The sequence below is a fragment of the Aphis gossypii genome, chromosome 1, assembly GCF_020184175.1.
Source record: "Aphis gossypii isolate Hap1 chromosome 1, ASM2018417v2, whole genome shotgun sequence".
Taxonomy (NCBI): Eukaryota; Metazoa; Arthropoda; class Insecta; order Hemiptera; family Aphididae; genus Aphis; species Aphis gossypii.
In genome coordinates this window covers 76,696,993-76,710,646 of record NC_065530.1, presented here as the reverse complement: position 1 = coordinate 76,710,646, position 13,654 = coordinate 76,696,993, and the positions used below count along the sequence as shown (strand labels likewise).

The following is a 13,654-nucleotide window of genomic DNA, read 5'->3' as shown; positions in this document are numbered from 1 at the left end:
TCGAAAATACACGTTATACAAACATACTGTTTGCCAATACTATTTAAACACTGCGATGATGTACGCACTGTCATAACTGTCAACTGTTAGTAAATATACCTAACTGGTGTAATCATAATGTGCACATTACTACATATTTAATATTTTAATGTAATTGGTAAATTATTTAATATTAATGTTTCCGCAAAAATAGAGCCCTGTGAATCACGGGTCGTGATAATATACAAATACGTTCGAGTATAGAACAATTTATAAATACATAGTGGTTAGTCGTTTAGATAATATGACAAGTAAGTAAGATGTAATAAGTTAAGGTTAATTTAATAAATATTTCAAACATTCAGAGACCATTGGTTTTTGAAAATATAACATCTAATTTGTGTTGTGTTGTTCGATAACGAAAATTAAATAAATACAAGTAATTATAAACTCATACACATTAAATAGATGAAACGTATAAATAATAATGTATATATAATTTAATCTACTTAACGCAAGTTACATTTCATTTTAACTTATTTTGAAAAAAAATAATTTGTATTGAAGTTTTTAAAAACAAAACTCATATTAAAAACAACATAGTTTGACTTTTTATTCTTTTACGATAATATATTAAAAAATTATATGTACCTATACAGGGAACAAAATAATCATTTCTGCGTCGGTGAAAGTTATTCAACATGTCAAAATGTATGATGTTTGGAATGTTATTATTTTGTTTTATAAAAATATTATTAAACCTACTACATACGATTATTAATATATTTGTTTGTACAACATATTATATTGATATACCATACACTAATCAGTAATGACATTCGTTAGGCATAGTTATTTATAATACGAAAAAAAAACACGTTGTTTGCTGGCTAGGGTAGATCAGGTTAATGTATGTAAAATATTATACTAATTTTTAATATAATATTATTAAAGTATGTAATCGTAATAATTTGATAAATTCATACAATGATTCCCTCGTAAAACTAGTACGGCCAATGGTCATTCTAAAGGTAGATCGAAAATTTAATTCAATTTGGGAATCAGTACAATATTAACTAATGACTAGGGTTCGAATTTATATTCATTTGCATATTTCAACATTTTATTATAGCTTTAAGGTCACGTTTGGTATTTATATGCACTATAGATATCTTAAATAAAAACCTTGTTTTTTAATTATAATTTTACCGCATGGTAAATTACAGTTATTATTAAAGCAATTTGTAATTTTTGGTGCATATGCCTAAATCTGAGTCGCACCGTTATAACTCCTAATAATATGTGACTAACAAAAAATAATTATGAAAAATAAAAATATATACCTACAAACTTTTAAGTTTTTGTTTTAAAATAAGAGTCATATTTTTAAACAATGACTAATAAATGGGCGATATCTGTGAAATCACTCACTTATATCATACCTATTATTATTAGGTCTTAGTAGACTACTTCAATAAATTTAAACAAACCGTACGTCTTGTAAAATACCGGTACAGTGCCACTTACAGATATTATTATATCAATATACCAAATCGTATATTGCTGCAACTTCTTCATAATAAAATAACTAGTAGCCAATCACAACTACGAAAGACACTATAAATTACTTATATAAGTACCTAATTATAGGACTATAAATTAGATTTTGTATCCGTAAAAACACGATTTAAAAATTATTTAGGTATTTATTTTCCATTTATAAATAAAATATAATTTAAAGACGTTAAATTGTTTGTAACTTCTGTCAACATTGATAAAACTATAAGGAAATCTTGCGTTTTTACTTAGTTTTGTCTCTGAATTACTCTAAATTAACGTAGGCGCATTTTTTTTATAGTGGTATCGCCTGGAGCCATATTCCTCTATTAAACTAACGAAAGATTAGTCTTAATGTTCATTATTTTGTTATCGCCCCGCCATCCAATGTAATCCAAATTCCAATATAACAATAAATGCATCGGTATAAAGTAAATTATTTATTTAATGATATTTATCAATCTAAGAATCTAAAATCTAACTGAACCTTTGCCGGTACAGCTATAACCGCCTTTTCGTCGTCGTCCGTCGCTCCGCGTGACCAATGCAACCGGCCGCTCACCTAGCAGCCTGCAGATCTGGTCGACGTAGCAGATGAGATGACTCTGGTCACAAACGGTGGAGCGGATGAATAAGATTTATGATGCTGTGGAATCGGCTTCAACTGAAGGCTGCGTGGACTTAGCCAACGGAATCGCTGTAGGACTAAAAATTGTGCAGACCTCACCGCGGTCCAGATGTATAATTACTCTCCGCGCGTAGATTTCGCCACTGCGTCCCGTCGGCCGTTTCTGCTACACTCATAAAATAATATAAAAAAATCCATGTGTAATTAAAAATAATAAATACCTATATAGTATTTTTAAATTTAAAAAAATCATAATTTCATTAGTTTAATGTTTGAAGTAAAAAAGATGAGGGGGTGAGCATATTCTGTAATCTGTATATGTTATATATTATAAAATAGCAAGACTTTTTTATGTAGGTACCTCCTCTGCGTTTCTGGTGACATCAGAGAACTTTTTTTGGGAAAGTTTTTCTAAATGAGGGGAGGCGGGGGAACACGTATTATTTCGTTTCTCCACTTTTTCGGTGAAACTTTTAAATGATTTCGTGACATATTTTCTCAGTTATTATACTTGTTCCAAACAACGCCCACTCCCTACCAAATGTCACAACGTCACCTTTTTTTATTTTGGATATGTTGAGAACTTAATTATGTGTCCTAGGGCACCGGAGCATTCAATATGTACCAATTTTTATTTATTTTTTCTACGAACGAAACTAGGTTGTTAGCAGTTATAGTATTTATACTATAAAATATAATATGTGTATAAAACCATTACAATTTATAACCACCGAAAAACACTATACATACCTTTATTTTACAAATAAATAGAAATTCGAACTAATTCCGATTTATCAAATTATGAAATCGTCATAATAAGGATTGGTAAGTCGATATCCAGTAAACAGTACTAACTACCATGCCAGAAAGAGTTATGGGATAATTATTTTAAATGCATGATTATCAAACGCCAGTAAATAGTTAAAGAACGAGACATGAGTAAATTTCTATGGGTTTTAATAATATAATTGTTTGAAATTTATAATAAGTATAAAAAAATATTTTGTATGCATGTTTCATTTTGACCAATTGTTAGAAATCATCATAAAAAGCCAGGAGATAAATATTTCGTTGGCGTTCAAAAAACATCATCATTTTTATTTATTGATTTATAATCATTTTAAAATTTTAATGATTTATTGATAAGAACTTTTTTTAATACCTACACATTTAATAAGATTAACGATTAATTAATAATGCGCACCAATGTACCACCTATACCTAACCAAGCAGAATAACATAAATTACGCATTTGTGTGGAAAATATTGATCGTGACTATAAATTATAATACGTTGTTCCAACCCAAAATCGTATAGTGTTATGTATTTTAAAATAAATACAGACATACAGATGAATATATATCAGGAGTGTATATACAGACGTACGTCGTACAACTAATAAAGTGACTTCAATGAAGTGTAAATAGAATAGATAATTATAATGTTCCTATAATTGTAAATCCATATTGTTTCACTATAGTGTATATTCGACTATAGGTTAACCTAACCTACCTACTATGTTTCTACATTTTTTTTTTCTTTTTGGTAGAATTTTTGAAGGTTCAACTGAGTTATAACTTATAAGTTGTGTTTAACTTTCAATTAATTATATTGGACATTCAATCAGCATTAAAACCCGTTAATTTGAGTAGATATTTAAAATCATTATTATTAGAAAGGATTTCAAAAAAAAAAAAAAAAAAAAAAGTCGGCAAGTGGGTACCGCTCTGCTGTACATTAGGGGGTGGGGTAGACCTCGGACTAGGGTAGATTAAATTTGAATGCAATGATAAGTATCATTGTATACGAAAAACGATTCTGAACGGAGATGATTTGTCAGTCTATAATATATATAATTAAATATTGTCATATATTCTATTTTGAAACAAATATTCCGATTTCATAAAAATTTAAAACTCAAACGCTCAAAACATTTTTCCTATAATGACTCTTAAAATTTTCTCTATAGCTTTTTGAAGCAAAACTTATGGAAAATCTTGTATTAAATTTTCTACTCTTAGCTACCTATACAAACAATTTTATGAATTTTGAACTACAAAATAATTTGCAAATATTCATGATTTTGACGAATTTTCGTCAAAATTTGAACTTCAAATGCTAATAAAAAAAAATTGTGCCTATGTATTCTTATAATTTTTTAATCACTATAATAATAACTTATGAGGATTTTTGTATTAAATTTTCAAGTATTTTGATAGGGCCAAAAAGATTTTATCGACACATAAAAAAACAATTTTCAGAAAAATTGAAAATTTCAGTTGTCTATAAGTAGCTCAAAAAAAGTCAAAATATTTTGAAAATTAAATCACGTAAAGAAAACGCGAATCTTAATAACTGGTAAAATTTTCAAGTATCTACGACTTATACTTTTTGAATAATAACAAATATTTAAAATCGTTTGAGGATAAATCGTTATCGTTACGCTATTTCGTTAAAATTTAAAATTCAAACGCACTTAAAATTTTTCCTATAATGATGCTTCGAGTTTTCTCTATAGATACTTGAAGGTAAACTTATGGAAAACTTAGTGTTGTATTTTTAATCCTTAGTTATAAACACAAAAAATTTTATGATTTTTCAACTTCAAATAATTTGCAAATATTCATAATTTTGACGAATTTTCGTCAAAATTTGAACTTCAAATGCTAATAAAAAAAAATTGTGCCTATGTATTCTTATAATTTTTTAATCACTATAAGAATAATATATGAGGAACTTTGTATAAAATTTTCAAGTATTTTGATAGGGCCAAAAAAATTTTATCGACCCTTCAAAAAAAATTTTTCAGAAAAATTGAAAATTTCAGTTGTCTATAAATAGCTCAAAAAAACTCAAAATATTTTGAAAATTAAATCAAGTAAATAAAATGCCAATCTAAATAACTGGTAAAATTTTCAAGTATCTACGACTTATACTTTTTGAATTATAACAAATATCAAAAATCGTTTGAGGCTAAACCGTTATTTAACGCGGTTTTGTAAAAATTTAAATTTCAAACACTCATAAAAATTTTTTGTCTGAATCCGGTAGAGTTTTTTTTACAGATATTTGAAGAAAAATGTATGGAGAACCTTGTACCAATTTTCAAAACTTAGTTATAAAAGAAAAAAATTTTATGATTTTTCAACTTCAAAATTACTTGCAAATTTTCGCGTTTTCGACAGATTTCGTAAAAATTTGAACTATAAACTCTTATAAAAAAAAATTGTGACTAACGATTTTTAATTTTTTTTAGCTACAATAAAAACAACTCATAAGGAACCTTGTATTAAATTTTCAAAACTTTTTGGTCATCCAAAAATTTTTTATCGACACTTTAAAAAAAATTTCTCAAAAAATCGAAAATTTCAGTGGTCTATAAATAACTCAAAAAAAGTCAAAATTTTTTGAAAATTTAACTATATACAGATACCACTGACATTAACATTTGGTGAAAATTTCAAGTATTTTCAGTGATTAGTTTTTGAATTACAACCATAAAAAAAAATCGATTTGGTCGAAAACTGGTTTTGCGTAAAAATTGCCGTTTTTCCGTCATTTTTTTTTGTTTTTCTCGATTTTTTTGAAAACTGTTGGAAAATGTTAACTTTTTACCTCTATAATGCACCAAGGATATTCACTTTTACATCGGAAACCACCCCCATTGTTTGAAATTGGAGCATTATTTCGACTAGTTATGCTGTACACAGACACAAAAAAAAAAAAAAAACAAAAAAAAAAAAAAAAAAAACAAAAAAAAAACATACATCATTGTAAAATCAATACATTCTTCACTCCGTTCAGAATCTAAAATAGATAGGTATGTCATAATATGTAGTTAGTAGGTACAATATTAATATTATAACGATGACGCTAAGCCATTACACTAATTTTTACGAGTATTAACTGTCTCTGTTTAACATTTTATAATTTAATAGTATTATTTTATGTTAATAATACATTAATAACTAAGTAAGAACACAAAAACGAAAAAAATATTAATTCTTAATATTCAAATCCTAAATTATTATCATAATAAAACTTTTACAAATAACTAATAATATGTTTAATATTTTTTCATTTACTTACATATTTGAAAAATTCTAATAATTTATACTTTAATGGAAAAGAACAAAAAACCAAAACTGTAAATAACATTTTTAACCATACAATTGGACAATAGATCAGTCCTAAGTCTGTTAAAATGGGAAGGAAAATGTTAGTATAGTGAAGTACTTACAAAAAAATATTCAGGAACTAGTGCAATAGCTAAAATAATTCAGGACCTAACTAGACTAGGACTCTAGAGTAGTGTGACACTACTAGTGTTTATAAAAATTCGGGTCCCATTACATGCGATTAGTCTCTAGTACTCGTGGCCCAACTCGGATGAGCTGTTAAAAATCTATGGTGAAGATGGGATAAGTTAAAAATATCGATTAACAGTTAACACGTATTAACATAATTTATTTTACTTACGAGGTTAAATTAGGATATATTTAGGAAAGTATCAGGGAGTTTTTGCAGGCTAAGCACCCTAAATTTATGACTACAGTTTACCTTGATTAGGTTAGGTGTGTAGCATCCTCTTAACTGACATTTTATCCAAGTAGACGTCACAGCCGAGACCATTCTTCGGGTAGTACGGATTATAAAGCTTTTAGATTTGAACGGCTGGTGCTGGCGTTAAGCCACTATTGCTTTGATTAATTTGGAAACGTCTTTGCGTTCGCGATAAACAGATTGACGAATGGCCGGAACGTCTGGGATTATTAAATGTGATATCTCGTACATTGAATTTTTCAATACAATTAAATTAATTGAAATGACGCGATGGTGTTTACGGTATATAGGGTTAAAGTGATTGCACGATATATTAGTATATAGATTTAGGATCGTCTTGCTGATACTTTTCTCACCGTTTAATCGTTATAAATGTATAATAAATAATTAATACTCCTAACACTCGTTAATATAGTTTGGCCATCTTCTGAATCGTTAGTAAGGCGCACTCGCCGTGTGTTAATATTCTTGAACATCATTTTAAAACATTAAAAATTATTTTATTTCTTAAAAATGAAACAAACTTTTAATTGATATTTTGTTTAATATCTAAAAAATGCATAAATGTGAATGTACTTAAGATTTAAGTACTTATCTAACAAATCATCAAGTTATAGATACATTTAATAACTGGTAGTTATTTACTCACTTATATTTGTATTAAAATATTAAATACATAGTACAATGTTGCACAGAACATGGACAATACCTTCTTAGCAGTTATCTAATGATCATTCTCTCTTAGTTTGTGTCATTTTCTGGTCTAGTGTAAATCATTATTTTCCAATTTCCATATGCCTTCAAATTACCTCAAATATACATAAAAGAATATTTTGGTACAGTCATGTTACTTACAGAACTAATTTTTTACTTCACTGTTTACCTATGTGTAATATGTGACAGTCTTGTGTGTATTCTAACATTATAATTCACAGAATATTGGTGTGCATTTAACGAATAAATAAATGTATATTATTTATAAATTCAGACGATCAGTATACTCATCGTTACATATAATTATTATAAAACATTTCTGTAGGTGTTTACTAAACTATGAATTAAGTTAGGTTAGGCGAGAGTTTAATAATAAATCCTATGTTTTAATTCTCGAGAATATCTTAAATTGAAATACATTTTTTTGAGAATTTACTAATAATGTTGTTTGATTAAATTCAATTGAATGTGTTACAAAATTGAAATTAAAATAAATAAATATTAAATAATTATAATATCTTTATTTCATGTAAATATGATTTAAAAAATTTCTACAAAAAAATTACAGTAATAGGTTTCACAGGCTAAAATCTTAATGTTAACAACAGCTTAAATAGATTCAACAAGTTTAAACCGATTATGTTGTGGTTTTGGTATAATATTAAAGAATTTTTTGTAAATTGTCTGTCCTTTACGGTGGCCATAAAATCTTTGAACCCAAGTGTGATTCCAATTTGGATCCATTTTTTCGCATGAAACAACTACTTTACCTTGTTCCAAAGCAAACAATGTGCCGTTGCGCCCAAAACCAACCTTTATGTATAAAAAAATTATTAATACAGTATTTCAAAAATTTAATAAGCTAGTAGCAACTTACATGAAGACCTGGATGAAATCTCAGTTCCCTCTGCAACACTAACATGGTGCCAGCCTGGACTTCGCGGCCATCGTTATACCTGATACCTCTATGTTTAGGACGAACTCGGCCACCAACATTTGCTGTACTTGTACCAGATTTTTTTGACGCATGACGAACACTGTTACGAACTAAATAAATAATATAGATGAATTTAGTTAATTTTTAATTTTTAACTTATTAAAATGTTATGCAATAATTGCTATTACTTACGTAATAATGTCCCAACTGTTGAAATGAGTTTGGGAAATGATAGATTACTTAGCATTATGACAACCAATAGAAAAATATAAATAATTTGAAATCTAAACTTGATCCTAATAAATTCAATAAACCTTAATTTTAATTGTAAAAATCGTGCAATCACGTTTGCAGATAATATCAATCCGGCTCATAATATTATTATCAAATATTTTGAAAAATCTGGTAATATAGTTTATTCCTCCATGGAAGACCTACAGAAATAAGTGATAGAGAATGATTAAATCCCTTGCTAAAAAATTTCGATTGAGATAGGGTTTAGTTTAGGAAACTTTTCTCCAAAGTTTCCTATTTCGGTCTTTTTGTGTCATAGTAATTTTCATAGTCAAAATGGTTTCAGTTTTGAATTTAGTGAAAAGAAATAACGTGGGCCATCTATCGAAGTATTTGGCCGCTAATGACCGAATATATCAGTAAGTAAATGTTTGATCAACATTAAATTATTTATACTACCTACCTATATAATGCTCGCAACCATTAATTACTTACAGGCACGTTAGGAGTGCATCAAAATGGTACCCCGGTGTCGAAGAAATGAAAAGATTTGAACGACCTGTTATGTTTGTACCTGAAGAAGTAAGTGATTGGAAGGTGGAATCATGGAATTCTAATCCTCAGCCTATTGAACGAGAAGTGAAAAACATGACCATAAATTTTGGACCACAACATCCAGCTGCCCACGGTGTACTTAGATTAGTACTGGAACTGGCAGGAGAGGTAAAACTCATAAATAACAAATAAATCAATCATAATTTCAATATGTGATTGCTTTTATTGTAGGTCGTTATACGCGCTGATCCTCATATTGGACTTTTACATCGTGGTACAGAAAAATTAATTGAATACAAAACATATACTCAAGCATTGCCGTATTTTGATCGTCTTGATTATGTATCTATGATGTGTAATGAACAGTGTTATTCGTTAGCTGTAGAAAAATTGTTGAACATTGATATACCATTGAGGGCAAAGTATATCAGAAGTAAGAATATATATTATCACCTTTTTGAAATTCTTTTATATTAATAATGAGTTTTTTTTTAGCATTGTTTGCGGAAATTACTCGTTTATTAAATCATATTATGGCTATTGGTACACATGCGTTAGATATTGGTGCTATGACACCATTCTTTTGGTTGTTTGAAGAACGAGAGAAAATGATGGAATTCTATGAAAGAGTATCTGGAGCTAGGATGCATGCTGCATACATTCGTCCAGGAGGCGTGTCTCAGGTATGTAAACATATTATATAATACTATAAATATATTATATTGACATCAAAATTTATTTATTTAGGATATACCACTTGGATTAATGGATGATATATATCAATTTATATCGAAGTTTGGTGAACGTATTGATGAAACTGAAGATATGCTTACAAATAATGGTATTTGGATTGCTAGGACACGTGATATAGGTGTTGTGAGCGCTGAAGATGCTCTAAATTTAGGTTTTAGGTTAGTTTCATGCTTATTAATTTAAACTTAAAAGAATATACAATAATGTTATTTTTTTAGTGGTGTTATGTTACGTGGTTCTGGTATCAAATGGGATTTACGTCAAACACAGCCTTATGATGCATACCACCTTGTTGATTTTGATATACCTATTGGTGCTCGTGGTGATTGTTATGACAGGTTAGTTATGAATAGGGATAAGAACTTAAGATTCATATGCTCTAAATATTTATAATTTATATCCTTAAAAGTTAAAAACTCCATAATGTGCTCAAAAATGTACTCTCTAAAATGTTTCATTGTGTATTTAATCTATAAAAAAAACTTAAAATATACAATTCTTCATAGTATATTTCATTGTAAAAAATGCTTTTAAAGGATGGTGTTAAGAACTTAATGTTACCATTTTCTTTATTTGCTAAAGCAAAAATTTTACTAATTACTAATTGTTCTCATTCATCTCGGGCTATAATTGTATAAAATATAATTTCAATAGTTGATAATAGGCATATGTATGCATAACTGTTTGATTATTATGAACATTTAAAAAAAAACACCTCAAGTATAATCTAACCATGTAGGTAATGAACATTACTACATTAGTGAACTTTTTTCATTTTTATCATTTCTTATTTCATAATACTAATTTGTATAAATAATAAATATTATAAAATTATTTTATTTAAATTTGCCTATTAAAATATATATTCAACACAAGATAACAATTTAGTTTTTATAAATTTGCCATTTTGGAACCAAAATAAGTGCTATCAGATTAATAAAATATATCAAATTATTGAAAAACACAAAAATTGAGTGATTGGCACAATTAATTATATTATTTTACTCCACAAAAATGTTCTAAAATAAAACTTATTTCTTCCTCAATTGTTTTTTAATATAATAAACTGTGTTTTAGCTGAAGTATCAATAATTGATAGTTAGTTAGACATATTTTGTTGAAGTCATCTAATCTAATCATTCACTTGTTTTAAATTCTCTTAATTATCATGGATACAACTTTCTCTAAATTAACTAAAAAAATTACTTGCGTGATATAATGAATTATTTATTAAATAAAAGGTATAATAAAAAACTTCTTAGTAATATCAATTTATTTTTATTATTAGTTATACTTATTGTATTTTATGTGATGTTATATGTTATGTATTTTAATGTATTTGTTTGTATTTTCAGATACTTATGCAGAGTTGCAGAAATGAGGCAATCACTTCGAATTATTGAACAGTGTTTGAATCAAATGCCAGCTGGAGAAATTAAAACTGATGACATGAAAGTATCAACACCATCTAGATCAGAAATGAAAGTAATAAACCAATATTTAATGCATTTAGCTCTGAAACTACTTTAACTTTAAAATATTTTTAGAACTCTATGGAAGCCTTAATTCATCATTTCAAATTGTTTACCCAAGGTTATCAAGTACCTCCAGGTGCTACATATACTGCAATTGAAGCACCCAAGGGTAATATAAAACATATTTCTGTTTTTTTTTCTGTAGTTCTTAATTATTAATCATCTTTTATAGGTGAATTTGGCGTCTATTTAGTTTCTGATGGTACTTCTAGACCATATAGATGTAAAATTAAAGCACCTGGATTTGCACATCTTGCTGCATTAGAGAAGATAGGAAAAAAACATTTCCTTGCTGATATTGTTGCTATAATTGGTAATTACTAACTCAATTTAACAACATTTAACTTTTTAAGTATTGAACAGTAATTATCATTAACATTCAATATTTGTATTTTTAGGAACACTTGACGTCGTCTTTGGCGAAATTGATCGTTAAGTTTTTGTACTGGTGTTTATTGGTAAGTATTTGTTCTTGTTTCAAAGCTAAAGTAACTTAATGTATTGTCATTTGTTATTCAATGATTTAAAAATAAATTATTTTTTAGCGTACATGCATTTTATTGATTCTAAAGTTATTATATTTACCATATTATCTCGTATATTATACTTAATAATATATTATTTACAAATATAGAATATTTTCTGTGTACATTAGTTTCTATTTTAACATAAAATGTTAAAAAAATATTTTATGTGTTATAGTTGCTTTAGTTAAGCACAATAAAAAATTACTTTAAAACAAAATTGAATTATATAAATACTAAGTAGCATTCTTTACTCATTGTGTATATATTATATTTAATAGAATGTAATAAAATTATTTCTTGTAACTATTTCATGAGTTATAGTTATATGCTTATGTATAATATTCCAATCCATTATTTGTTATTAACAAATATTCTCAGTAGGTGACAATAACTATTATAATTAAATATTGTTTTTTAGGTATATTTAATATATTAAATAATAAATATACACTAATTACAAATTTTGTAATATAATAATATATATCTTTTGTAATAACATTTTTTAAAAAAAACACAATTTCATTTTGATAATTAAATCTAAAAAATATATAAACTATACAATTTTAATTGTAAATTCTTTAATATTACACATTATATTGATTTATCTAATATTTTTTTTTTCAGGCACAAGTTCAGTCTTGTTCCTGTGCATTATATAATATATTAAATCATGAAGTTAAGTGTTTTCTAGAAATAAAGCTGTATAAATATTGAAATTATATTACTTTTATTAAGTGTACTACAGTAATTCAAGTCTACTAGTTGATAAACTGTACATATTTATTTGTAATTTATAAGCCTTAGTGGTTTTAGGTTCAATATCATTAATGCCACTTTTTTCAAAAAATATTAATACAAACAACTATCATATGACACACTTTATAAAATCTTGTTGTGTGCTCTCTTACAAACATAAAACCTTTTTAATTCTATTACTTTGTATCTTTGAAACACTGTATGAAGCTATTATTCAAGATAAAAAAACAACAGCATCAAAAATAAATTCATTATGAGAGTAATTTATTTAATGGACATTTTTGATGTCAGTTTGTTATTTGTGTATAACATAAAATTATGCACGGTGAAAATAAACAACAAGAAAATAAAGGTAAATGTGATTAGCGTGTTAATTAGAAGTATTACTGTCTCGAATTATTCTTAAATAGGTACAATTTTTTTTTAATTGGTTGGCCCCGGTTAGATATAAAATAAAATTATAACCTGATGTTATTTGGCACCCGTATGTCGAGTCATTCTAAAAGACATAGCTGTCTATATGACCACTTATGTCTTTCCTGTATGAGACCTAGGCTTTGAATTTGTATATCAAGTCTATAATCATAAGGACTGTTGGTGATATTTGGTATATTATTAGGTATTTTAGTACAATCAATAATAGCAATATAGTGAATAGTTTTTTATTGCTCCGTTTTAAATTATTACATCATAAGCTGATAACCGACAGGTAAGTATTTAAGTATACAATTGCACAGTACTACGTAATATTCATAAATTTATTATTAGTAAACTACGTTTAAGTTTAAGAATTTATTATATATATCTATACTTAAATCGTTGAGAAAAAAGTATCTGTTATCAATGCTGTTATCATCGCATTCTTATTATATAGGTGTATCCCGTAACGATCAAACAGTATATATATGTAACATAT

General features: G+C 27.0%; 2 protein-coding genes across 2 annotated transcripts; one reads left to right on the top strand and one right to left on the bottom strand.

Annotated features, from left to right (window-relative positions):
* Positions 1-7,940: 7,940 nt before the first annotated feature.
* Positions 7,941-8,743, bottom strand: LOC114122587 (39S ribosomal protein L27, mitochondrial). The gene is made up of 3 exons (XM_027985274.2): positions 8,571-8,743; positions 8,319-8,488; positions 7,941-8,254 (listed from the first exon to the last, which is right to left on the bottom strand). Exons 1-3 carry the CDS (start codon positions 8,623-8,625, stop codon positions 8,051-8,053), a joined length of 429 nt encoding a protein of 142 aa, XP_027841075.1. The 5' UTR covers positions 8,626-8,743; the 3' UTR covers positions 7,941-8,050.
* A 96-nt stretch (positions 8,744-8,839) lies between these two features.
* Positions 8,840-12,698, top strand: LOC114122586 (NADH-ubiquinone oxidoreductase 49 kDa subunit). The gene is made up of 11 exons (XM_027985272.2): positions 8,840-9,031; positions 9,110-9,335; positions 9,399-9,600; positions 9,663-9,850; positions 9,915-10,078; positions 10,139-10,258; positions 11,276-11,405; positions 11,468-11,564; positions 11,628-11,768; positions 11,854-11,913; positions 12,607-12,698. Exons 1-10 carry the CDS (start codon positions 8,949-8,951, stop codon positions 11,889-11,891), a joined length of 1,389 nt encoding a protein of 462 aa, XP_027841073.1. The 5' UTR covers positions 8,840-8,948; the 3' UTR covers positions 11,892-11,913; positions 12,607-12,698.
* Positions 12,699-13,654: the final 956 nt, after the last annotated feature.